Source organism: Alosa pseudoharengus, unplaced genomic scaffold (genome assembly GCF_046254945.1).
Source record: "Alosa pseudoharengus isolate Yale_2024_CS ecotype anadromous, Long Island Sound unplaced genomic scaffold, YU_APseudo_1.1 YU_APseudo_1.1_scf_21, whole genome shotgun sequence".
In the NCBI taxonomy this organism is placed as follows: Eukaryota; Metazoa; Chordata; class Actinopteri; order Clupeiformes; family Clupeidae; genus Alosa; species Alosa pseudoharengus.
Genome location: NW_027468674.1, coordinates 24,835,282 through 24,861,420, shown reverse-complemented (window position 1 = coordinate 24,861,420; position 26,139 = coordinate 24,835,282). Strand labels below are relative to the sequence as shown.

Sequence of the window (26,139 nt, the reverse complement as noted above, 5' to 3'; positions counted from 1 at the left end):
GGGCAGGGCACACATTTGAAAATGTTGAGAGAGGTGCCCTGATGCTCTCCCTCAATCAATTAATGCTAATAAGGAGAGATACCGCTTGCTACAATATGTCACAACTGATTTTGTCAAAGGATGGTGCTACTATGTTGCAAATATATGCCAGATGACAGTGACACCCAGACTGGTGTAGAGGGGGGGGGGCACATTCAGTTGTGTGTGAACGTTATTCAAATTGTATATGAAAAGGGGTCGTGTGACATTTCAGTTCTGAGTTCGCAAGCGTACTTACTTGAATCGGCCCTGACAGTGTTGACACTGGTCTCCTACCCATCCTCGGTCACAGACGCATGTCCCATTGATGCATTTCCCGGAAAGACAGTTTTTGTCACAGGTTTTCGAGGGAGAAGCGTGCGTGATGAGCACCAGGTAGAACATAACGCACAACAATAGATATCTGTTGACGTCTTGTAGTCCAGAGCTCGTGTATGTCCTCTGTCTGAGAAAAAGCACCTCAGTTCTTAGCATTTTCCCACCATCCATTTTCCTGCTGTGTGGAGGCAGCGAGCAAGGCCTTCCGATGAGTAGAGAAGAAGCCGAGTCTCTGCTTTCGTGGTACCCAGACTGTTTCAATTAGCTGGGGGATCCATTCAGAAACTGATCAGGAAAATTCTGTCAGGCAGAATCAATAGGCTACCGTTACAGGACGCAGCGAACGCTATAAGATTCCAACGATGAACACATACTAGATAAATTTCCGTGTATTTCCGATGAATAGATATATTTAAATGTGACTACAGGTATAAATGATGGCTCGCCTCATTGTGTTTCGAACAGAAGGAATTTCCTACGTTACCTCCTGCAGTTACGGGTGGAAAATTCTCCAAAGCGCACAATACTGCAAAAATGTTGGAAGCGGCGCATTGTCCCCTGTAAAAGTCTTAGGGACAAGATATTACAACATTCACGGCATCTTATTCTAGATCTTCATTCTGATCCAAAATACCCAGTTCAGCAGCCATTTTAAAGCGTAAACATCCAACTAACAGACTGGTGGATTATATGCGTTTACAACATAAGGCTGTGAGACTGTTATTCGCGTAGGCTATACGAGCGCCTAGAGACAAAACCGCGTCTTTTCCCGAAATAAAATAGAACAATAGGAGACAAGCTGGTCCCTTTTAATTGTTGCTCCGGAACCAAAGCAGGATTGCAGCAGGAGCCAGTAACATGGATGTTGTTGCTGGTGTTGTCTGTGGCGTTAAGGGATTTGGCCAGCCAAGATAATTATCCCGTTTACTCATATTTTCTGCATTGGACTTGCCCAAGCGTGACGAGGCTGACGTCTCGGCCTTTCTTGTAGTAACCGTTCCTTCTCGTCTGTGAGGAAAATACGCACAGCTCGTCGCGGTTTTGGTCCCACGACCACCCTCAATACTAAGCTGAATTAGCCAACGCCAGTGGAGGGTCGCTAGCTGCCTGCTCCTCAGGTTGGAGAAAACTCAACACAGAGGAGAGCGCGCAGGCGCGCTAAGGGCTCCTACACTTTAAAGAGACAGGGCCGATTAAAAACTGCAGTCCTCCTCATTGCGGCATCTGGAGAGATGGGAAAACACCTCGAACATTACTCTGATAACATCATTGACTGATGCCCCGAGGGGCCATATGGACAAGGGCTCTTCATAACTGTCTGCTTTATACACCAAAACTGGCTACAATGTTAAATCATGATGCATTAAGTCATGAGCATTGAGCGTGTTAATCAGAATGTGCCATCCTCTTATTAATGTAATAAATTAAGATGATTTAATTAGTCATATTGCACTTAATAACTACTACAAGGTTCATGGCATGAAGTGGGACTGATTAAATTGCCTGCATTCTAAACTGAAGTTAAACCACTTGTTTGATTCCTTAATCATAGGGACATGCAGGCGTGTTTGAACTGCTGTACAGAAACCATGTTATGTTTATGACATACCCACCACCAAGCAAAACTACAATACAATGCTGGTTACAATATAAGTCTTAGGAAGAATGTAGTTGTGGTAGGTTGGATTTCTTGCAGCCTGATTTGGCTTATGATTCAGCTTGTTGAGCACTGAATATACTGATGATGACACTGGGCATTGATAGCTACAAAGATAAGCCAGCAATGCTGAGAGGAAGCTCGGTAACAGATAGCTGATAATCCCATCACCTACTCAACCGGGCCCTGCCACAGTTATCTATGATTTTTGCCCCCGTCTTCTGGCTTTCACTCATCACTGAGCAGCCAGCAGCTGACACCAAGCCGCGACGAACCTATCAGGTAAATTGGTGGCTAAACACTTCTCAGAATGATTGCTGTGGTGAGTCCCCGTCCAAACACACACACACTCACACACATACACACACACACACACACACACACACACACACACTCATGAAAGATGAACATTTAAGCCAGGGACGTTGCCATCAACTCCCTCTTTGAGCCATTTAATTATATTCTTCCACAGCTCTCCCTGCCTGACTGCCTGCAGTGTCTTTTATAAACAGCACACCGTTCAGTTCAGCTGGCATATGGTTCCTCCTTCACACTAGCAGCCCATTAGATAGAGAGGAGGAGAGAGAGAGCCTGCTCCGGCTGTCGTGACCAAGAGTAACCCACACAATGGCAAAAAAATAGTGTGCACTGAGCAGGTAGGCTGACTGGTCTTCCATGCGTATCATGTAGGATGGTAGAATTTTGGGCATCTGTGCTGTGGGTAGCAGAGAGGTGTGTGTATATGTGTGTGTGTGTGTGTGTGTGTGTGTGTGCTGGTAAGATGCCTCCCCTGTGCCCACGTCCCAGTTCAGCTCAGGCCTGTGGAAAAAAAGAAAAGAAAATTCACTAGTTTGGGTCAGAACAAAGCAGGCATGCGAGGAGGCCAGCTTCCTTAAAGGGCTCGCTGCTGTGTTTTTACCTTGGATTTTGGCACAAGGGATTTTAACATCTAATCCTGTGTATTAATGTAAAGCCTCACTGATGTGCAACTCAGCCGACGAGGGTGTTCCATTCATCTAATCTGATGTGAATGGCCTTGGCTGTCAACAATCGATAATCACTGCCATCGTTTAGCATCGTAACCTCCAATGTTGTCCTGAAACCTGAGGCCCTTGCTGCCAACCATGGGGAAGGAGCTGCTGTGACCTGCTCTGCCAGGGCCCTTCCGAGCGGAGGTATGCATTACCCGGCACCAAGGTTATACTTTGCGCCTCACACACGTCATTAAGAGCCCCATTCAGTCGGGGAGGGGGAGGGGGAGGGGGTGCGGTGCGTGGAAGAGCCATGTTGTTTTTCGCTGCTGCAGACAATGTGAGGTGTCCTCGTTTTAGACGCTCCCCTTTTAGAAACCGCCCGTGCGAGGATGAACAATTGCAATTAAGGCCTGGGATTGTGAAGACGGAGCGACGTCATTCGGATCACACTGAGCTGATGAAGGACAGTATTGTGTGTGGGGGAGAGTGTGGGCATCTCTGGGCACAGGCATGGCTTTTTGTGCGAATCTTCAATAAAAGCCACTGTAGACTGATAGAAAATCAGCTATTCAAGGAGGTGCATTCTTCTTCTCAGTGCTGAGCTTTTGTACAGCTTGTATTATCTGGCATGTTAACAATAGTGGCGCGTGGCCCCTTTGTTGTCATCAGATATCATACCAGTCAAGCAGAAACATCTCTGATGATGAAATACACGTGTCAGGACAAGGTTCTTTACACAAACGTGTTAAGCGTGTGTGTGTGTGTGTTTTCTGGGCTAAGAACTGGCAGGAAAGGCCTGTTGCTGTTTTTTTGTGTGTGTGTGTGTGTGTGGTTACCTCTCTTCCTCCCCTGCCTGCACCACACATCACAGCTCACACGCAGAGCGCTTGGTGCTGCAGAGTGCTCTCAGCCTCCCTCCAGTCAGGTGAGCTCAGCGTGGCTTCTGGGTCTTGCAGACAGCTCAGGGAAAGTGCCGGAGGCTACAGAGGGAGTGAGAGAGAGAGCCAGCGCTGCACTCAGTTATGCCGAGGAATGGGTCGCTTGGAGGCGGCAAGTCCGTACTTGTCAAGGGGGTGAACATACTCATGCAGTGAGGAAAACCTTAAGAGCCTGTACACACACACACACACACAGAGACATACAGAAAACACTTACACAACCTCATATACACACTTTGCCTCATTTTGTCCTTTATCTATATTTGAGGCATGGAATTAGAGCACGACAGTGCCACCAGGTGGAGTGTGTTTTGGGCCAATCTGGAAAGTTAATGGCTGAACCCCAATCTCTCCCCACATGGACTCTTCCCCTCATTCACACTTTGATGCGCGTTCCTGCCAAACTTCGTGAGGGCTTAGGGCTGTCCCACTGTGAAATTGTGAAGTGTTTGAGGGCTAGCTCACACCCTTTCTGTGTCCTTTCCTCAATTCTGCGTCTATGAACATTTTACTCAAGGGAAGTAGGCTACCTACAATTCATTGCGTTGTGACGAAACACAAGGTTGCCCAAAGGGAGGCTGGAAGCTTGAAAAAACATCATTAAACAACTGCCATAAAACAGAAACGTGTTGGTGTTGTCAATTTAATGATAGGTCACAGGTGCTGTTCCATTCCTGTTATTAGCATTTTGAACCCTTACACTCTCGCAAACTTCATCACTAACGACGGATGTCAGTTAAGTCTTCGTTGGTTCAGGACTTAGGGCTGAGGGATGAGATCGGGATTCAGACAATGTCAGCAGACTTGTTTCAAACCAGTCCGTAAGGAACTTCACCACCACTACGGCTTGTGTAACAAATAGATGGAAGGCTTTCACATGTGGGGAAAATCTTGGTGAAATATCTGCGAAGTTGAGGAGCTGTTGAGCGTTGTGCCATTTGGCCTCCCTGGTGCTCCTGCTGCTGGTGGGTGGGTGGGGGGGTTTAGGGGTGCAAGGCCCTCCTCTGTGTTTTCCCCCCAGTGTTTATTATGACTAATGCCCGTTAAAAGCATGAGTCAGCCGGAGTAATCTGAGGGCCGGGGAGATTTGACGGTGATCCCATTAGCGCCCGGGTGACGGGGATTAGCCCGCCAGAGAGAGAGAGAGAGAGAGAGGCAGCAGCCGGCCCCAGCATCCGTCTGCTCCAACAGCCGCAGGAACCAGTACCACCTCACTCACCACCACCTACACCATCACTCACTTACTCACCTACATCAACCCCAACTCACTTAAGGCAAGCCAGACCTGTCAGTCAATTCCTCATCCGTGTCTAGGGGACCGTGAAGCAATTTGTATGCATATGATGGGGACGAATGCCAATTCCTGCATAAACATTACCAGTAATATGATATTATGAAAATATATGCTGGAGATACAGTGCTGAGTTTACATAATTTGCAATTTTTTTCCACAATCTACACATTAACGAGAGGCTTTGTAATTAGAAGTGAAAGCAAATGTTTATTTATATTTTGTGGCGACCACAGAGGGAATTAATCATGCAGAGGTCAGCATTGGTTTGTTTTCATTCCCATGGACGCACCAGATCGCATATTCAACAACATTCCTTGAAATTCCCATCACGTACATTTGATTTCTTGTTTTTGCTTTTTTTTTTTTAGACCGTAACACTTCAAAAAAAATGTCTTGACATTTTGGACATCTCTCAATCCTTCTCTCACACACACACAGAAATAAAAACAACCTGAAAAGAAACATCAACATTGTTTCTACTCTTCTTACATAATCGTGACATCATGACACCAGCTGGGAGCTTGGGCATGAAAATAATCATCTAAGTCTTGCATGTGTGCCTAGAGCTTGCCGCTTACATGGGAAAGGGTTGGTGGAGGGAGGGACGGAGGGAGGGAGGGAGGGGAAAAAGTGTGATTGCTGCTTTAGGGAGCTCTGACTCGCGGCCGAGAGAGAGAGGCAGATTATCGGCGCTAATACTACGCCCATCCGCGTGTCCAAACCCTGCGGTGGCTTAGCGCAGGTCTGATGAGAGCAGGCCCTGGCCAATATCATCCCTTCCCACATCACAGCACGGCCACTGCTACTGTCCCTCTCTACGGACACACTAAACTGTGGCGGGTTTTAGCCACGTTCATCTGATGGGAGAGGAGAAAGAGGTAGCATGAGGAAGCTGATCAATCTGACGCAAGCATAATAATATCATACAATTACTTAGAGAGAGAAAAAAAGATTGCATCAGTGTCGAAGTGCTGCTGAATTAGCCGTTACTGGCTGCCGAAAAAATATTTTTTTTAACTTAAGATTTCTATAAATCGCTTAACATTCAACAAAAACTTTAGCCTCAAACATATCTGATTTTTGGACCCAAATAACTTTGAGGGCTCCTTGTAGCTGCCTCGTACGGTTGGGAATACTGCAGACGACCTAAATGAACTCAAAAGGTCACGCTTAGGGTGGAGACCACCACAGTCAGAGCAAGTCAGTGCAGCCGGCAAAACAACCACCCTCCGCCACCACCAACTCAGAATGCCTCAGGCCTGCTGACAGAGTGCGTGACAGACACAGACTCTGGAGCTCCCCCTGCTGATCAGTCCCTGCTATTGGCTCCATCAGCTCCATCTTTTGCCTGCTCTGGGGTGCTGGGCTGGGGCAGAGGTTTGTTGTTGTTGCTGTTGCTGTTGCTGTGCTTTGCATTTCTGTTTTGCCCAGGCTGGGGCTTTGCAGTTGGGGGACAGGCCTGCAGGGCGGCGCTGATGTGCTGCAGGGTCCACTGCTCCTCCTTCAGCGCGTGCTCGTCCAGGGTGAACTGGCCCTGCTTGGTCCGCACCAGCTCACGCACGTGGGCACAGGACGACAGGGCTGTGAGTGGAGAGACGGGGTACAGAGACGGTGAGTGGGGGAGACAGTATGTACTCGTATAGTCAACCCACTGTGAAAGAGAGAGATGAGATAATACATAGAGAATACTTAAATACTTAAAGCGTAACTCTGGCCAAAATGCAACTTAGTGTCTTTTTGCGAATGTAACCGAGTCAAACTTTTGTTTAAAAGCATAATTAGGACGAAAGTGCCACTTTTAAGATTGACCGTATTGTTGTTTTCGGGTTAAATGACCTTTTTGAATGGGAGTGCTAGGGGCACTACTATTTTGATGCGATCATACTATGATAACATCAAAATCGCTATTTATTTAAAACACTAAGAAGGCTCAACACAACATGAAACTTTGCTACTTTGCTCAAAGTATCACCAAGGTCTCTACACATGAACTCAAGCATTGAGATTGAAGATTGTTGGTGTACACAGAGTTTACTAAAAAGAAAGGTTTTGAACAACTCACTTCTTGACTGGAAAGATAGCGGCGAGCGAAAAAACCAACTGCTAAAGTGAGTAGTAAACTCTAAAAAGAAAGTTATGCTTTTAAACGACTCGGGTACATTGACAAAAAGACCCTAGGGTGCATTTTGGCGAGAGTTACGCTTTAACACTTCAGCAATGTAGTAATAATACTGTCAAATGAAAGAGGCCAATCCAACAAGTAGGGGAGAGAGAATGCTATAGGGCTTTTGTAATAAAGCAATAATACTGTCATTGCAAAAGAGAAATAGAGACAGAGAGAGAGAAAAAGAGAGAGAGAGAGAGAGAGAGACACTACCTTTTCCAAGGTCATCCACCAAGCTTCTGACGTAGAAACCGCCACCACATTCTATGTCTGCAGTGACAAAGTGAAGAATTACTTTTTAAGTGTTGTACTTGTACTTGGCTTACAAAACAGCTACAAACATGTTGTACCAAGAGCTGACCATTAGGACTAAGCTTGACCTCTGGGATCAGGTTTGAAAAACGCTCTCAATAACTGCACAGCACTGAGTGGTCCCCCCTTTTTGTGAGGATCATTTAACTCGGCCCACTAAAGCACACCCAGCTGTCACACCATCGGCGTGTTATCTTGAGTTATCAGGCAATTAGCCACTGGTAACGCTATCTCCATGTTGGTACAAGGACGGTGTTAATGCTTTCCAGGATTGGAATGCGACATGTTTTGAGTCACTAAACCTACAAAAAAAAAAATCTTTGGGAGCAGGGCGCAAACAATGAAAATGTGCATCTGTAATTTGAGTCAAATTGGATAAAAGCATCTGCCAAATGAATAAATATTGCTCAGATGTTCTCTTGACCCTCTGGCAGTGATTTAATAAATGCATGCACAAGTCTGCAGTCAAAATAATAGTCTGTGCGGGCCATCCTGGTGATGACACATTGCACACAGACCAAAAATGTAGCTGCGTCTGCAGAAGTCTGCCTGAGACGACATTGAGATTTAAGAGACTTTAAGAGACAAGCAAGCAGGGCAACATTTGACATCAAATCAATATAGTAAATCATAAACTAATGGCTACTCTGAAGCTCAGAGAAGGATATCAAAAACATCTGATATCAAAAACCTATGACTAAACATCATATTGTTTGGCTTTATAATACAAAAACCTCTGACGACATAATGCAAGTTTGTTAAAGCAACACCAAAGCACGTTTCCTTTGTCGCACGCACGCTATTTGTTTATCCAGCACTGGCTTTGCAAATAATGAGTATGTTGCATGATTTTATGAAAGCATGATGTATTGCGACATCAGAAGCAAGTCAAATTTGTAGTTTCTTATGTCTCATTCCCTCAAACTACAGATCCGCTACCCGATATGGCAAACTTATACAGTGCAGTTATAGCCGATAGAGGGCCGCAAAGCGAATGCAGAAGTGCCCTTCACCCTGTTACGAGTTGATGAACCACTGAAACGATTTTGGAAACATTATTTTAAGGTACAAAAAACTCTTTGGTGTTGCTTTAAGAGAAGATTATGTGAGTGAGATGTACACACATAAACCAAACACATCACAAGAGCCATTGTGTCCGAATCCCACTGTCCCAGTAACCACCACATATCTAATATTACCCATCACTCACCCAGGGTGAAGAGTGGCGGGCTGAAGTCTGTGACCGTGAGGTTGTAGACGGTGACAGGCCGGGCAGGCTTGGCCTCCACCTCCTGACCCTGTTTTAGTAGCACAGACAGACGCTTGCCATCCTTCTTCAGAGCCGAGTAGCTGTGCAGGCAGAGCACAAAATAAACACTCACAATATACTTGACGATTTCATAATGTACTGTGTTGTGTTTCTTTAAAAATACTTCTAACAAACATATTTTTAATGTAAGTGTGATTCTGGTTAGACCAATGCACCAAACATGGTAAACTGTGATGTTGGAAAATGCCATTTTTCACTTTTTGGATACTCAATGTTCTTACAAAACACTCCTTTGTTAACTCAGAACTACTAAAACTACTAGTCAGAGACTTTCTAATGACAGCACTCCATAGAATAAAAATCCTCCATAGAAATGCATGGGGTTAGTTCGTAACGCCAATATGGCAGTTGTCTACACATATCCTGCCCCTTCCGCGGCCGAAAGTCGTCATGTAAATACATCGTATTAATCATGTGTTGAGAACTGGTCATGGAGCGAGGTAACGCCTCCAGCGACGTTAGTGTCGTGAAGCTTTGCGCACGCGTAGTTCTGCCCGAAATACATGCCTTTGTACTAGTTAACTCAAAAAGTTCCATGCTTGAAATTAGGTGATATTCAGACACACCTCAAAAACAATATCTTACAGCTGAGTAAACTAATAAAAAAAAGATAGAGCTGACTATTTATGGCAAGGATATTCTTCTCCCTACACAAACGGTAACTGTTGACCGCTAAATGTCACACTAATCTCATACAGCAGCTCTGCAAATGTTTGGAAAATCTGTAAGGTGTCCACAGCACTCTCTGTCCCCACACACATATCATCCTCCTGGTCCAAACACCTACGGCCCTGCCATAACATTATCATATTATCCTGAGTAATTAGGCCATTAGCCGGCAGTAATGCAATCTGTGCTGGGTAAGAGCACCTCCTGTGCCAACTCTGTCCGAGAGCTAACGGGTGTTGAAAACTCACCGTGAGCTTTGCACAGCTGCCTCTTTACAGCCTCAGAGAGGAGAATGGTTTCAATCAGACAGACTAGCCTGGTGGTCATCAGGCGGTTGGAGAGTTATTTTGATTGTGTGTGTGTGTGGGTGTGTGTGTGTGTCTGTGTGTGTGAATTGCTATGTTATGGCTGTTGCTATGTTGAGGTATAATTCTTCTTACAAGCCACCTTTATCTTCTCTTTCCCATTGATAATTAAGTGATGGACATCTGACATCCGACACCATAGGATACAGGGTAAAGCTTCATTTTATGCAACTTAATCCAACACAATGTAGTTATTTTTTTACCTTAAAATAATGGTTTCATTATGGTTAAACAGAGTTATAACAGGCAGAATTATGTCTTAGTGCCGATGTGCGCTCTGACTTTGCACCATGTAATTTAGTTCTGATCAGGAACATGATCCTTATGTCAGTTCTGATAAGGAACATGATCCTTATGTCAGTTCTTGACTAAACGGGTACCACCTGGGCACTGAGAACTTTGAACATTCCTACATTGTGTTACTTTAAATAATACCAGTGTAATCAAACCCATTCTGTAGTTTGACAAAGTTAGTAATAATTTTCTGACGCTACACTGAATTCTGAAAACAAATGCATTGCGTAACTTCTTAGTGAAGTTGGCTTTAGGATATAGCATTCACTGATATCCCACAGACAGTAAGGGTTCACCTACTGAGAAATTCTACATGCGTAGACAAAGTTCCACAGTCATCTCCATTTCAAATAGGTGCTGGATTACATTCATGGCTTTGAGCATTATCAGCATCTGGGAGTACTGAGCAGACCAGAGCCCATGCCAGCATGTGTGCATTGAGATCAGGCTATGCTATTCACATTTCCATTCAGTTTTTACCCTCCTAAATTGTAATTGGTTTGATATACATAAAAACAGCCATCATAATACCGTGTGTGAATTGTAAACACAAAGGCACAAAAAAATTAGATGCTAAAACAATGTTTCTGCAGCACCACAGAAAGGAAAAGTAAGCCTCTGGGTTGGTGGGTTTGTTCAGGGTCACTGTGGAAGGAATGCAGCCTCTCTTTCTTTTTTCCTTTTTCTTTCTTTCTCCCTTTCTTTCTCCCTTTCTTTCTCTCTTTCTTTCTCTCTTTCTTTCTCTCTTTCTTTCTCTCTGTGTCTCTGGTTCAGTCAAGCGTCCGACTGACTCACAGGCTGAGGGGAGGTGACTCACAGAGGAGGGACCTGCATGATGTCTCCGGTGAACTTCTGCAGATGCTCCTCCAGGGCCTCACGGGTCACGTGCTCTGTGGACAAGCATCACAGGAAGAGTGAGTGGGCTCTGAAGGCGCGGCGGGACCACAGCTCAATCAGCTGACCACACACAGCACCATGCACCAAGTGACACATGCAACTCCTACACACGTTTGTCAAGCACGAGCATCAAAGAGCCCTGCAGGTAGCTGCCATCTTAGACAACACCCCCCTAAACACATTAAGGCGTTCAAACCAATTATTTGGGGCTAGCTAGTACTGTAGGGTTTAGTTGACTACACATTACAGCCACTCAGACATAATAGTGCTTAGATAGTGAATACATTCTTACTATGCGCATCTCTCACCATAGCTCTTCTCGTGCACTACAGCGCCAGTGGCATCAAGTGTGTCTGTGGCTTTTCCCAACTCTCCCACCGCTCTGTATTTCTAGGAAAATAATCTATAGATTAGGTGAAAATATGTCAGCAAGAGAACACTCCCATATTTTGCTGTTAACAACAGAAAACACTGACCACACAAGTACACACACACACACACAATTTTTAAAGTTGTCTACGATTCAAATTCCATACACTTCACTCTGCATGGTCCTTTTAACTGTTTGTTCTGTATTTGTGGGCTTGTACACAGTTCTGGATCTGTAAATTGGAAACAACCATAGTGGCTCGGACTGAAATATTCTCAATCCAGACCAATCCATGCACGTGCTCCAGGAGCCTAGAAGGGAGGCTGGCAACGGCTGTTGAACTCAAATGACAAACAACTTCTGCAAAACTGAATCACAGACGGCATCTAATATTCCAAAAACAACAGAGTATTGTGCAACTCTGCCATGTCATATTTTATATTCTGCCAAAATCACATTTTCACAATCACATGAAAGTAGCTTGCAACAGTAACTCTATGTTACAATTCTTAATGTGTTTATTTTAAACGATTACAGTTAAAGTCTTACCTTTGAACCTGCAAGCATGGTGGTTAGCATCTTTGTGCCTTCTCCTATCCCAACAACTGGAAGAGAAATGGTAGTCACAAATGGAGTCTTTACAAACTTGAAAATGGTTTTATTAATTTATATAGATAAATTAGATAAAAACTGTCCTTCTTTTGGAAGCAGGAAGTCCTAGTACTTGCGCACTAGACCCCTCTAGCCTGCAAGAGGACATCTGAACTATTATATCTTCCAAAGAATGTAGCAAGACATCACAAGTATACACTACCATCACTTAGATATTTCCTTATTTTCAAAGGAAAAGCATTTTTTGACCATAACACTGACTCAATACAAAATACAGTGTAGACACTTTGAATCACTAGTATGAGGAAACTACTGATTTGTAATTAAACGACACAAAAGTGTACAGAGGCCTATAATTATGTTCCAAAGGCATATTCTGTCTGCTAACCCTAGTTTATCATTTTCAAACCCTTTTGGAATTAAACTACTCACAAAAAGTTATGGATATCTGGCTATCGGGTGAAACTGAATGTTTCAGTACAGAAAGTATTGAAACATTGAACTATTGGACATGCGTTTAGAGAAGGTCACATTAAGTTCACCTGTAAAGGTTATAGTGGATTTTAGGTTCATCCTGAAATTTTCCCCGAAAGCCGAACATCTCTGACTTTTTGTGAGTAGTGTATTGCACGGCTGAAAACGGATTAAAGAAGTTACAACTGGACTTTAGATTAGTTGAGTATATGGAGCATCATATATTATTATGGGTTTGATTAATGGCACAGAATGGGCAGAAACAAAGATCTGTCTTCTGACAAGTGTCTATTCTTGTTCTAAGAAGTGAAGGCTGTTCCATGTGAGAAATAGTACAGACACTGAAGATCTAAAAACAAGTCTGTGTGCTACTCCCTTCACAAAAGAGAGTAAACTGGCTTAAACCAGAAAAGAAAAAAGTAAACTACTGGCTTAAACCAGAAAAGAAAAAAGTAAACTACTGGCTTAAACCAGAAAAGAAAAAAGTACTGGGAGGCCCCAGTGCACACCCGAGCAAGAGAACAAATACATTAGTCTGTCTAGTTTGATAAAGAGAGACCTCACAGGACCTCAACTGGCAGCTCCATTACACAGTACCTGCAAAACACCTGTGTCAACAATACCAGAAGAGGTGAAGTCATTCTGATGGCCTTCATTCCTCAGACTAGCCAATAAAAAGAGGAGATTATGATGATGGGCAAAACAACACAGAGAGTGTACTACTTTGGGAGCAGTAAAATAGGGAAATTGTACAGGATAAAAGGAATCTTGAAGATAGAAGGCCATCACGCTGGTTTGCAATGCCTCGCCAGACTCTGTGACCAACGAAAGCTCCAAACTGTGTAAGAAACACTAATTAGCCCCCTTCAGACTGTCGAGCCAGGTCAGGCTTGGGTATTTTGGGGGCCACCTGGTGATAGTTGTCCAGGTCTACAAGCCTCATATCCCTGAGACCTTTGTGTTCAGACTGTTAGGATTACACCTCGACACACCCCCGCTTGTGAAAACGTCACCAATATAGGGCTGGGCTATAACCATATATATCGCGATAGACATGACCTTATCTAGCCCGACAGTGTATAGCCCATTCATTCCTGGACAAGCAATAACTCATCACCATGCATTGCTCAAAGTCTTTTACTGAAACAGGTGTCATGATAAGAGTCAGGCTACATGTCTAATTATACTAATACTATGGAAATTAAACGATGGTCAGTTTTGCATGATATCTGGCACTATGAACTGTCATAATTAAAGGCCATGACGTTTGGAACTGGCAATCTTGACATTATTTTGATTCCCCTCTGCTGACAACCGTTGTATGGTTGCTGTGTTTGTAGGAGGATTTGTGAAGAAGTGTGACAAGCGTTGTCCTTACCGAGAACACCAGAGGCCGCGCTATCCAGAGTGCCACCATGACCGATTTTCACGGCTTGTTTTTTCCTCTTACGGGGATTGGGATTTGACACCCCAGCCTCTGTAAAGAAGATGCAACAATGCAGAGAGGCCATCATTAGTTATCTATAATAACCTTAACGTAAAATTGGAATAAATCAACTGCAAACTGAATAGTGTCGGTCATATCATTAGTAGCCTATATCACGTGCATTGTAGTTATCAATACGGTGTGATTATAATAGCAAAAAGGTTGCTTATAATAGCCTTCCATGAGTTAGCTTGATTGCTAAAAACATATGATGTGCTGCAATAAAATTAGTCGTGTAACGTTACCTTTCAAGAGTTTCTCTTTCAAAGAGTTTAACACATCGGCAGATGTTGGTCCGCATTTTTTATAAATGGCAAATATTCCATTCAAAGACTGCAATTTTGACAAGGAGGACACATTTTGAACGATATTTGCACCAGTCGTAGCCATGCTTCTCATGCCGATTTGAAATGAAAACGCGCGAAGTGATGACGTAAAGGATCCCTATGACTTATGGGTAGTGTAGTGCTCAAACCTTTTAATTCCAAGAATATACCTACTGTAGGCCTACTGTAGTTTATGAGTCATTACACGAATGGAAGTGCAACACACAATCTAGTTGAACAGACAGAGATAAGGTGTAATTATTTTTAAAAAGTGTACAAAATCATGGCCTATGCTCACCGATTGTAGGCTATATAGACAGGTAGGCCTATGTTTAATTATCTGCATCTCTAATTATCTGCATTATGTTTAGCATCTGGCTTTGCAGGTTCAATAGTCGATACACGTTGAACGGTTCATGATGAAAGGGCTCAGGCTAGGTTTTTAGTCTAATAGCCTAAGTAAAGTTCTAAAATGTTTCACCACACGGTGGCATAGTAGCATCATTAGTGATGCAGCACTGTGCCAACATCAGCATAGCCTTCTCATCATCATTAACAAAATCTCAGATGATGTATCACCCACTCTAAGCAAATTCAAAGCTGTTGATGCTAAATTAGTTATTAGTCTACCTTGGTTATTTCTCTGCTCTTTTGAAGTATATACAATAGTTGGGTCTGAAAATGTACTTCTACTAGCTGTAGGGCAACCATTAAAAAACATTTAGGCTAAAGGAGGCGGCAGGCGATAGAAGTAGGTTGAGGACGATGTAGCCTATATGTAGGCATACTATTACCATCCAATTGTAGGCCTATAGACTATAGCTACTTATCAGAGGGCTACGCTACTGTTTTTAGGACTAAGTTAGTTTGACATGCCTCTGGTAAGCTTATGCCATGTCATTTGTGAAACAGATTTGATTTTTTTGTTGCAATAAATGCTGGCCAGAAACTATCAAGGCATCATGTGCCGGACTATAGGTCTACTGGGCTATCATTTAATACAACTGAGGCATGCGTTTATTCTAGGCACGCCCATTGCGAAGCCAGCCTTGCTTGCCGTTATATGCTGGCTGCCCCGTCATACAAAGTCGACTATTAATGTTGACTGACCGATCTTCAGTTCTCACAACTATCACGTGAACTACTATTTCTTGTAATACGATCAAGAATTTTAGGCGGATTCTTTTCGGAAGGCGTATTTTCTCAACGTCATCTCTTCTGTAGGCTACACGAGGAAAATCTTCACCGTTTTCCCCACGTCATGTCAACCAGAGGTGAGACCTGGAATGATACTTATTTCTTGGTGAAGTGCAGCTTTTCCCCCACTATCATTTCTCCCCATTGTAGCGGTCGTGGTGTTAAATGTTGTCGTGGTGCGTTCATGCACGGTGGTGCGGTTTCGTAGTAGCTGGTTTTAGGCTACTAAACTTCTTTCGGTTACTCCCTTCTTTACATTACTGCACACCTGCCATTCGTGGGGCCGTGGGAGCTCTTTGGTCGTGGTGTTGCCATGTGTAACGATGGGTTATTATAAACGTAATAGCCTAAGTCTTGCTTGGCACTTGCCTTGACAGGCGCGTGAATATTTAGGCAAATGGAAGTTCCTGTCCCTAACTGAACTCCAAGCCTATCAATTAATCGGCATTTGATTTGATATGATTTGCTATGATTCTGTGAGAATGGGCACTCTATTAATAAATGGCATCTTATTAGGCTACTCCTAGACTACTAGATGTGTTGCTACTGTATGTCTCTTCAGTCGATGTCATATGAATGTCCTTGCTGCTTGCATATTTCCCTTTTTAAAATTCATTTTCATAGTGGACTATAGTGGACATGAGCCAGTATCCATTAGGCTAATGATAGTTTTGTCACACAGAAGACATCGGGAATGATGTAATGCGCAATGGAGCCACATCACTGTAAATCAGACCAGCCAAGTTCTGGATGGTACCCTATTTTCTATTGCTGGAGTTTGGTGTTGTTCAAATCAAATCTGATAGACAGGCCTTCTTGGCATGGACTAGTTGACAACCTGGGTGACATTGGCAATGGCTGTGAACTGACATGAATGCCTGATGATGATTAAAATGTGCTGAGGTTGTTTTTCGTTTAGCCTTGCGATGCTGTGTTGATGTCTCTTTCCATCTCTCTCCATCTCTTTAATGTTGTCAAGATAAAATTGCCCGATGATGTTCAGTAATTATCATGCTGGAGGAACAGCCTCCAATGGATGCAGCTGACATGAGCACTTGAAATGGAGAACCACTCTTATACCCACAGTGAAAACAAGTTAGTCTGCAAGGGGAAAATTGGACGCACAGAAGTACAGTGCCAGCTTAAGAAGTCATGGAATAAATCTAAATATAGTATGAGCAAAAAGACCGGGCAACATATCTTTTTTTCCCCCCTTGTGAGTTGGTTCTTTCTTTCTACTACTACTTGTTCCACTTGTGATTTATCTCATTCCTTTTTCAGTAGGCTACCCTTTACATTGTTGGACTTATCTTTGGTATGATTGAGGAACCCCTATGGAACATGCATTGAACTCAGCATAATCCTTGTCTGGGGCGCTCAATTTAATTGCCTTCTGGTTGAGAATTAATTGCCCTTCACCCTGTCGGTAACTGAGTTCGGTTAAAAGCCCAGGAGGTTAAGCATGGATAACTGACTGTTTTAATGGAGGGACCCTTTTCTGTCAGTATGCCAGTATTGCCGGTGTGATTATGGGTTAGGACAAAAGCTCAAGGGGATTCCCTCCAGGCACGTAGGCTACATCTTGAGGCTGGCCATCTGCATGTTTGACTTTGGAAAAGTACGGCTTCCTGAGACTGTTTGAGTTGGAAAGAGCCACAGTCCTGTCTGAAAGCACTCAGGAACATCTCTCTCTCTCTCTCTCTCTCTCTCTCTCTCTCTCTCTCTCTCTCTGTACTCAATCAGACCTCATGAGAAGCCCAGTAGTGAGGAAGGAAGGGAAGGTCACACATGTTTTAGGTTGCACCTGTAACCTCTCCTAAGCCCGGCCTTTGGAAGTACCCCAGTTTGAGGTGTCCACACATTAAGGCCTGATTAAGGGTTGACCAAGTCTTAAAGTGGCAGTTAAAGTAGTTATGTTAGGGAGAAGAAGGAGGGGATAGGAGAACACTATAAATACATTTTGACAATTTTGCTGTCCCATTCTCTCCCACTCTGGGCAGGCCCATGGCTTGGACTCTCTCTCTCTCTCTCTCTCTCTCTCTCTCTTGTTCTTTCTTTCACTTTCTCTCCATCCACCCATTCGCTTTCTTTCTCTCTTCATCTTCCTGACCCTGTATCGTTGACTGCCCTGAGGGAAGCCCAGTTAAAGCTGTCAGCTAAGATCAGTGTGTGTCGACGCTCCGAGTAAACCTCCTCTAACAACATACAGAAAGGCCTCTTCGCTTCTCCCCGCTCCGAGGAATCTGGATGTGATTTTGTAATATCCAGAACAAACTGGATGGCCAAACTCTTACAAAAATAAGGCTCATTGGAGTTGGTGTGACACAGTTTTTGGTGTTGACCTCAAATGGCAAGAATCAGAATCCAATGAAAATATACTTTGCGTCTGCAGTTGTTTCAGTAGTAAATGTCAACATGGATGTTCCTATGGGTGATTATTAGTTTAACTTCATGCTAATATACTGTCAGAAATGTATACTTTAAAATGTTTTCATGGTCTGAGAATTCATTCTTTAAACAGTGGAATCTTTCCAGGTATTATTTATGAGTTGACTACATTCTAGTTGGATTCTAGATAATAAGGAACATGCAACATTGAAACAGTGAAATCTATTTGAGATTGTCGAAAAGCAGAGATTGTTTAACACTTCTCTGTGGAGGAACTTTACTTTGAAGTGCGAAGGAAACTTTTCATTTTCCTGTCGGTGTTCCAAGAACTTGAGGCATGCATGGTTCCAAAATGTCCCATAAAGTTCTTTCTTTCTGGTTCCAGCTGAACAGAGTAAGTATAGTAATAGCTAGACCTTGTTTTGTCGGCATTTACAAACACCGTCGTTTATGACCACTGCATTTCTCTCTGCCTGTCTGTTGCCACCTATTTCAAGTCTGTGAGATTGATTGCTTTGTTAGGGTTGGCTGTGTTATTGTGTGTGTGTGTGTGTGTGTCTGTGTGTGTATGTGTGTGTGTGTATGTGTGTGCGTGTGTGTGTGTGTGTGTGTGTGTGAGAGAGAGAGAGAGTGTGTGTGTGTGTGGCACGGCAGAGAGGTTAGTATAATTGCTATAAAAGGCTTGTGATTGGAGGTGACACTGCCACCCTTCATTGCGCTGTCGCCTTACAGGGCGTCTCTCAGGGCGGCTGGCACCTGTGTTTTGGAGTAAATACCAAGTTATATGATGGATTATACCCTTGAATCGCCTGCCGTGCCGTCATTCGCTCCACGCTGGCAAAGCAGAATGTTTCTCCTTCTACCCGCATCCTCCACACACACACACACACACACAGCCTGTCACATGCACGGACACACACATGGGCACACACATGCACGCACGCACACACGCACACACGCTACGTTTGCAGAGTGGATACCAGCTGCGTTGCACACCTTCACTGCTGTGGAAAAGTCTCTCCATAGACTAATTGTGCTGGTAGCTAAACTGCTTGCAATCAGCTTGTGCTTGGAACGAATAATGGAATAGTTAAAGACAGGTGTTTATATTCATATCCCAATATCTTACAAAATTGTTTTTGGTTTTCCAGTGGAGATTGCAGCATTTTCAACGATTCTTTGTGCAGACATACACACGTTATGTTTCCATCACTTTTGGTTTTCTTTCTGGCTACCTTCTAAACAAAACGCCATCTGTTTGTAAACAGCATTTGCAATTAAGCTGTGGCTTGCGTTTCTGCATAACGGGGCCATGACGCTGTTGAAATTCCAACCCTTAGTCAGTACCACCCCCCCCACCCCCCCCCCCTTACACACACACACACACACACACCCTGCCTGCCAGCCTACTAGCCAGGTTGAGCAGGGCTGGGTGGAAGTGGGGCAGGGCTCTCTGAATGGCTGGGGGGATTGAGCCCAGTGAAAGCAGTGGGGGCTTTGGTCGTTGTTCTGGGCTTAATTAGGCTTGATCCCACCAGGAAGCTGCCTCCCGTCCACTGCCCCCTCACTCCCCCCCCCCCTACTCTGCCTGCCCGCTGTCGTGCCGTGCCGGAGTGGGGCGGTCGGGACTCACGACGGCGCACATTCCTTACACTGCGATGTCACCTCACCCGGTGGCACTGAGCGGGGGTGGGGGGGGGCGGGTGGTTGTGGTGGGTGGAGGGGAAGAGGGGACTGTGGGCGTGGATGGGTGTGTGTGTGTGTGGGGGGGGGGGTTTGACCATAGGGAATACACACAAACATACACCCAGCTTACTGTCTGTGCATACGAATGTCCACCTATTACATGCACACACGCCACACCACACTGTACCTCTCACATACTAATATTAAAGCAAACTAATAGGCTAAACAAAAATCCTGTGCACGCATGCACACACACACACACACACACACACACACACACACACACACACACACACATACAGTCAAGCATACAAAGGAGAAGTATTTGTTTGGTTTGTGTCATTATTGTGATTGAAGCCGAAGTGGAAGACACAATAAGAGTGAGTAGAGGATAAAGAGGTATTATGAGCTGCTCTGTGTGCTAAATGCAGGAGTCCCAGTCTCATGCCGCTGCACTGATGGCTGCTCCATTTATTAGATTGTGTAGCGCAGATCAGAGTGTTGAGGTCATTGATATAAATGATTGAGGGTGTATGCAAAGTGCTTATTATGTTTTTATAGGTGCTTACGCATAGTGCAGGGCCAGATGATGCTTACCTTGTATTTCTATAATTTGGAGTAACAGTTATTGCGTAAGCAATTTAAATGAAAAATGTCACCGATGATAGCTTGGTATTACTTGATAAGGAATCTCTCTCTCTCTCTCTCTCTCTCTCTCTTCTTTCTTGCGCTCTAGCCCTTCTTTCATGAAATCAATCATACTTTATAACCCTCCCATGATCACTCCCTCTGTTGGCTTCACTGATGTAGTGGACATATGTTTCTACAGTGCGCTGGGTATCCCAATCAGTGTTGGACCTTATCTAGTGTCTCCTCTCTCTCTCTCTCACACACACACACACACACACATAGTGGCATGGGCTGGACAGTTTCAACACTTTTCATTGCTTATTTGTTTAAGACTAGACCAGCACCACCCAGTGGGTGATAACTGTACAGTGAATGGGGCAAGTCTCCACCTCATGCATACAATCATAGACTGACAGACACATGTACACACACACGTAGGCAAATACATTATCAGGCATGCACGCACAGACACACACACACACACACACACACACACACACACACACACACACAGACGCACACTTGCGAGCACACACACACACACACACACACACACACACACACACACACACTGAAATCTCATCAAACAAACTCAATTACAAGAACAAAAACGTCAGGGCTTTAGAGGTTTAACAATAGCATGTGAGTCATTCTATTCTACAGAGTTTAATTTGTAAAGCACCCTATGAGGAATTGTTGGATTTTGTCTGTGGCCACGAGCCATTTCTCTTCACATTATATTTCTGTAATGTCTTAACTCCCTCTCCTTTCACACACACACACACACACACACACACACACACACACACTTCTGTATGCCCTCACAGGTGTGTTAGCACCGGATGGAGCCCATCATTCTGATTCTAGCTGACCACACTCCTACGCACCTTGTGTGGCTCCCTGGGGTGCTGACGCCGACGCTATAATATAGATGCTGCTGTGTGTTTGTGTAGGTGTGTATGTGTGCTCGGAAAATGCTAACCAATGTGTGTGTGTGTGTGTGTGTGTGTTGTATGAGTGTGTGTGTGTGTTTGTGTGGTCTGTGCACCTGTGTGTGTGTGTATGTGGGTGGGTGTGTGTGTGTGTCTGTGCAGAAAAGTTGTGCATTTGAGTATGTGGTTTGGTGGGAAAAGGGAAAGTGTGTGTCTTGAGAGGATAGATGACACCTGAGGTGTGTGTGTGTGTGTGTGTGTGTGTGTGTGTCTGTGTATGTGTTAATGAATATCTATAGACACACGCGTGTCCACTCGGGTGCCTATCGGGTGATGTGACGTTCAGCATCAGCTCACAAGTTTACACAGCCCAACCCTTGCACAGCCCAACCCTGAAAATATGCACACACACACACACACACACACACACACACACACACACACACACACACACACACACACACACACATACACACACACACACAGACAGACACACACACACACTGCAGGTCTGTTTCTTGTCTAAAGCAGCCCTGGCACTCTCTTCCTCCACCTTATCTCTCCCGTGACGGTTTGGCCGCTCCAGACTCTCGTTCCCCGAGGACGGCGGCTGCCAATGGCGCTGGCCCCCCGCCGACTTTTTGTCCCGATTATTTCCTGTGTTGTTGAAAGACCCGCGGTGAGCGTGTAAACAGCCCAATCCATTCCATAACAAAGGATCCGAACGGGTTGCACTGTTGCAAATCTCCAAGTGCACTGTAACAACTCTACCAGCTGGGCCTGTGAGTGAACAAGCTGTCCGGCGGCTTCGCGGAGTCCAGTTGTGCTTCTCTGTGCCCACTTGCTTCACTGATGCTCTGGGCTACTCCGGCCATGCTGAAGGGTATGACTTCAACTTGGTCTTTGGGTAGAATGTGCTGGATTGTTTTAGAAAATAATCATCTTCATATTTAAAGGAAAATTCCGGTATTTAGCACTTTGAGTTTTCGAACATCAACAAACACCACTAACCACTCGGTGAGTTGCACAGTTTTGAAAACGAACGTTAAGGGTTGTTTTAGGACATGTTTGAGTAGCCTACAGTATGCCTGTTTGCAGCCACTCTGAGAAGTCAAAGGCGAAAAGTCGAGACAGGACCAATCGTCAAAATTTCGGTGTCCACCACTCTAGTTCATCCAAAACAAACCAGAAAAGTGACTCAAAGTGCTAAATACCGGAATTTTCCTTTAATAAAGGAAGTTTTGGCATAGTATTAATGTGGTGTTTAAACATGGTGTTGGATACTGGAGTTATGTGTGAGCTGAGACTTAGCAGCCCTCTAAAAGTAGGTAAATGTTTGAAAAAACCAGCCACATGATGTACTATTGAATGTGTAATCTTGTGTGAATGTGTAGTGCACTGTGGCCTGAGGCTTGAATATGCACTGGCTTGGGTGTGGGTACATCCTGGTTTGTAGCGGCCATTGTTTGAAGCATAGGTCCTTTAGATTGTTGCACAGTTGTACGTGACTAGCTGACTCTTAATAATAATACAGAGCATCATAAAACAGAAGCCATAAAAAAGAGAATCGCATTACGCATAGGTCAAAATGACTATCTAAAACCAGAAGCTGGGTTCATGCATTTTTATCTATGCAGTCGAGCTCCGCTGCAAAAGAATTATGAGACTTCATATGGATGAGAAATGAGGGGGGATGTCTGCAGGCACATAGATCAAATAAAGCTTTCCTCACTGGGCCCATAGAGCTTGCCATCTTCAAGGAGTCGGTTTCATTCCTCTCCATATATCCTTCCATGTCTGCATGCTTTTTTAACCGAGAGCAATAGGACCACCTTTACCCCCTAAACCAGGAGATTTTACTGTGGGAAAAATGTGAATAACACACACCATGAACAGCCTGTCAGCCATCTATGCCCAGTATTATTGAAGGACTAATTATGCCCCCTAATAGCAACAAGATGTTTTGGTTAATGATGCACTCACACAACAGCTGACATTAATTACTTGGTGTTTGTGTGTCTGTGTGTTTGTATGTGTTTGTATATGTTTGTGTGTGTTTTTGTGTGTTTGTTTGTGTATCTGTGTGTGTGTGTGTGTGTGTGAGTTTGCTTGTATTTGTGTGTGTTTTTTTGTGTCTGTGTCTGAATGTGTCTGTTAGTGTGTGTGTGTGTGTATGTGTGTGCGTGCGTGTGTATGTAAGCTTTAGTCTGTAAAGCTGAGCAGTGTGTTTTGGTGTTGTGGGCACCGGCTCGCCCCTTTGGATTTACGGCCCTCTCTCCACCCCACTCTCTCAGCCCTGTCCTCTCTCCCCTCCAAGACGTCAGTCGGGGCGACGCCCTCTCTCTTCTCCTTCCAGCTGGGCCGCCTGGCAGTGGCTCCTGTGGTCAAACCATCTCCAGCTCCATCGCCCATTAGCCCTCCACTGGGCCCTCCAGTTTTCCAGAGCCCACTTGAAAGAGGGGGAATGCCTGGAAAAGAGGAGTTGGAAGTGAAGAGATCGATCCTACTGTGAGAGAGAGAGGAGAGAGAACCGCAAGAACTGTTTGTCGCTCCCGCCGTGAGAATGCTTGTATGCAGTGAAGGTGAACAGCCAATGCAAACGAGAAATGTGAATATATCCACAGTTTCGACACACACAGAGGGTTTGGTGAGATTGCTGTGTTGGGTTTTATTTTGGGAAAATAGCAGGGACACACACACACACACACAATCACACACACACAAACACACTAACCCTGGCTAAACCATACTCCTGCAGCACATCAGAGTGAGGGCCTTAATTGGCGCTCCTGATGGCCGCGTGTCAGGCAGGCTGGGCCACAATTGCATTAATGACACAAATCTCGCAAAGGTTGCAATTACACGGATTACATCTCTGCCGAGTGACCCGCAGGAACGACCCCGAACGGGATTGGACAGAACTGAAATGACCCTGGAGGCTTTCGTCATGGCTCTCTGAGGGGCCCCACGATACCACATTCTCACCCACCACACACAAGCCCCCTCTGAAATGCTGGGGCCTCCGCAACATCCTCTGGCCTGAAACGTTTTGCCAGCCCGTTGTTTACCAAACAATTCCTCAAGCACCAAGGCGTGGAAAAATGGCCCCTTTTGATGCATACGCTTGAAGCCTCCAAGCGCATTTGCAGGCTAACTGTATTCACTGACATACACATGTTCCCTGATGCATGTGCGCACATAGACACGCCAACACGCGCATATTCATATTAGCACACAAGGCTATCACATTCCCAATGTGCCGACGTCATGGCAAGTGGGGGAAATGCCATTGATTTGGAAGATTCATCCAGGCTTTTTCGCTTCATTCATAGTTGAGATGTTTGACCGCAAGTGTCCCACACAGTTAAAGCGAACCGGCCCCGAAGGCCCAGCTGGGTGGCAGGCTGATCGTGCCGACCCGTGATGTGTAATGACATGCTGCCCGGAGCATCTTTTTTACAGTTCGGAGCCAAAGGCTTCAAAGAATAGCGAAGGAAGAGGCCAACGCACATTGCACACACATTTGCTCGGTGACTGTTGGGAGAAAAAGCATGGGGGTAGTCACAATGCCCGTGGCTTCAAATGTATGCATGCAATATGCATTGTTATCCTCAGATGTACATCTCCATTATGCACCAGATTGGGTCTATAACATATCCAAGATGAACTTTCAGCCAGTGTAGTTTATTTTCTGCCAATTTCAATTTATACCAGACTCTCTCTTTCTGTGTGTTTGTGTGTGTGTGTGTGTGTGTGTGTGTGTGTGTGTGTGTGTGCAGGAGAGAGAGATGAGGCAGTCGGCTCAAAGATATCATCTTTGAAATGAATCATGGAACACAAGCTTTGCTGAGTAGGTTCTCAAGCCAATCAGTTCATGTAATCAGTCAATTAGATGTGCGCGCACATACACAGACACACACACACACACACACACGCTGGCCATTACATTAGTCTTGACAGGCCTGGATCCCTTTACTACTAAAGCTTATGTAAGAGTTGAAAGAGTGTGAGGCCAGGGTGGAGAAAGCCTGAAAAAGTACTGGGTCAGGGCTGAGGATGTGTGTGTGTGTGTGTGTGTTTGGGACGAGGTTTTCGGCCGCAGGCCACATGACATCATGAGGAGTTACACTCCCCCTGCTAAAGATATCCCGCCATGCCAGCGCATGGAGACCTCCCCGGTAAACAAACACACACACACACACAGTTGCAGGCACATGGAGACATCCCCAATCCACACAAGCACTCACACACACACACACACACACAAAACACATATATAGATAAATATATAGATACTGCACAAAAAAAAAGTCACATAGAAATAAATGTGCATTAATCAGCCCGTCCAATGAGTATACTTCACACCAGAAGGCCCTCACTGTGCAATGGAATGACGTGCTGATGTACCATGAAACAGCAGCATGTGTGCACACAGACATACAACACATTCCAACACATGGGAACATTATGTCTCTCATAGACATATGTATAAATCCAGGCACACATACACACACACATACACACACAAACGTATGCTTGCAGCATGCATGAATACACACTCTTACGCACAGAAAGGCAAGCATGCCCACATGCACGCACATAGACACACAGAGAGAAGCACACACATACTGTACACACACACACACCACTCACTCACAAAAACATACATCATTGCTCATCCGTTCTGCAGGCTAATGGCCTGCTTTGTAGAGTGCAGCCGCTCGATCCAGCTCTCCTGAGTGGCCTCCTTTTAATGAATGACAGAGCACTGGGGGGAGAATCTTTCT

General features: G+C 44.7%; 3 protein-coding genes across 18 annotated transcripts in view; 1 reads left to right on the top strand and 2 right to left on the bottom strand.

Moving 5' to 3' along the window:
- The window catches only part of atrnl1b (attractin-like 1b), a 139,220-nt gene extending 137,755 nt beyond the window's left edge, over positions 1-1,465 (bottom strand). For all 4 annotated transcript variants that reach the window (XM_076298265.1, XM_076298267.1, XM_076298266.1 and 1 more), the window contains exon 1: positions 278-1,465. In XM_076298265.1, coding sequence (XP_076154380.1) covers positions 278-528 — 251 coding nt within the window. In that variant the 5' untranslated portion in view covers positions 529-1,465. The remainder of the gene's footprint in view (positions 1-277) is intronic.
- Positions 1,466-5,426: 3,961 nt separating this feature from the next.
- On the bottom strand, positions 5,427-14,598 carry trub1 (TruB pseudouridine (psi) synthase family member 1). Its single transcript, XM_076298973.1, has 8 exons — positions 14,439-14,598; positions 14,086-14,184; positions 12,171-12,226; positions 11,560-11,641; positions 11,172-11,244; positions 8,907-9,046; positions 7,598-7,654; positions 5,427-6,801 (listed from the first exon to the last, which is right to left on the bottom strand). Exons 1-8 carry the CDS (start codon positions 14,590-14,592, stop codon positions 6,530-6,532), a joined length of 933 nt encoding a protein of 310 aa, XP_076155088.1. The 5' UTR covers positions 14,593-14,598; the 3' UTR covers positions 5,427-6,529.
- Positions 14,599-15,661: 1,063 nt separating this feature from the next.
- ablim1b (actin binding LIM protein 1b) overlaps positions 15,662-26,139 on the top strand; it is a 96,602-nt gene continuing 86,124 nt past the window's right edge. For 12 of the 13 annotated variants that reach the window (XM_076298281.1, XM_076298282.1, XM_076298279.1 and 9 more), the window contains exon 1: positions 22,145-22,235. In XM_076298281.1, the coding sequence (XP_076154396.1) occupies positions 22,205-22,235 (31 nt within the window). In that variant the 5' untranslated portion in view covers positions 22,145-22,204. Of the gene's footprint in view, positions 15,794-22,144; positions 22,236-26,139 lie in introns of those variants that run through there. The other variant, XM_076298272.1, reaches the window with a different exon arrangement.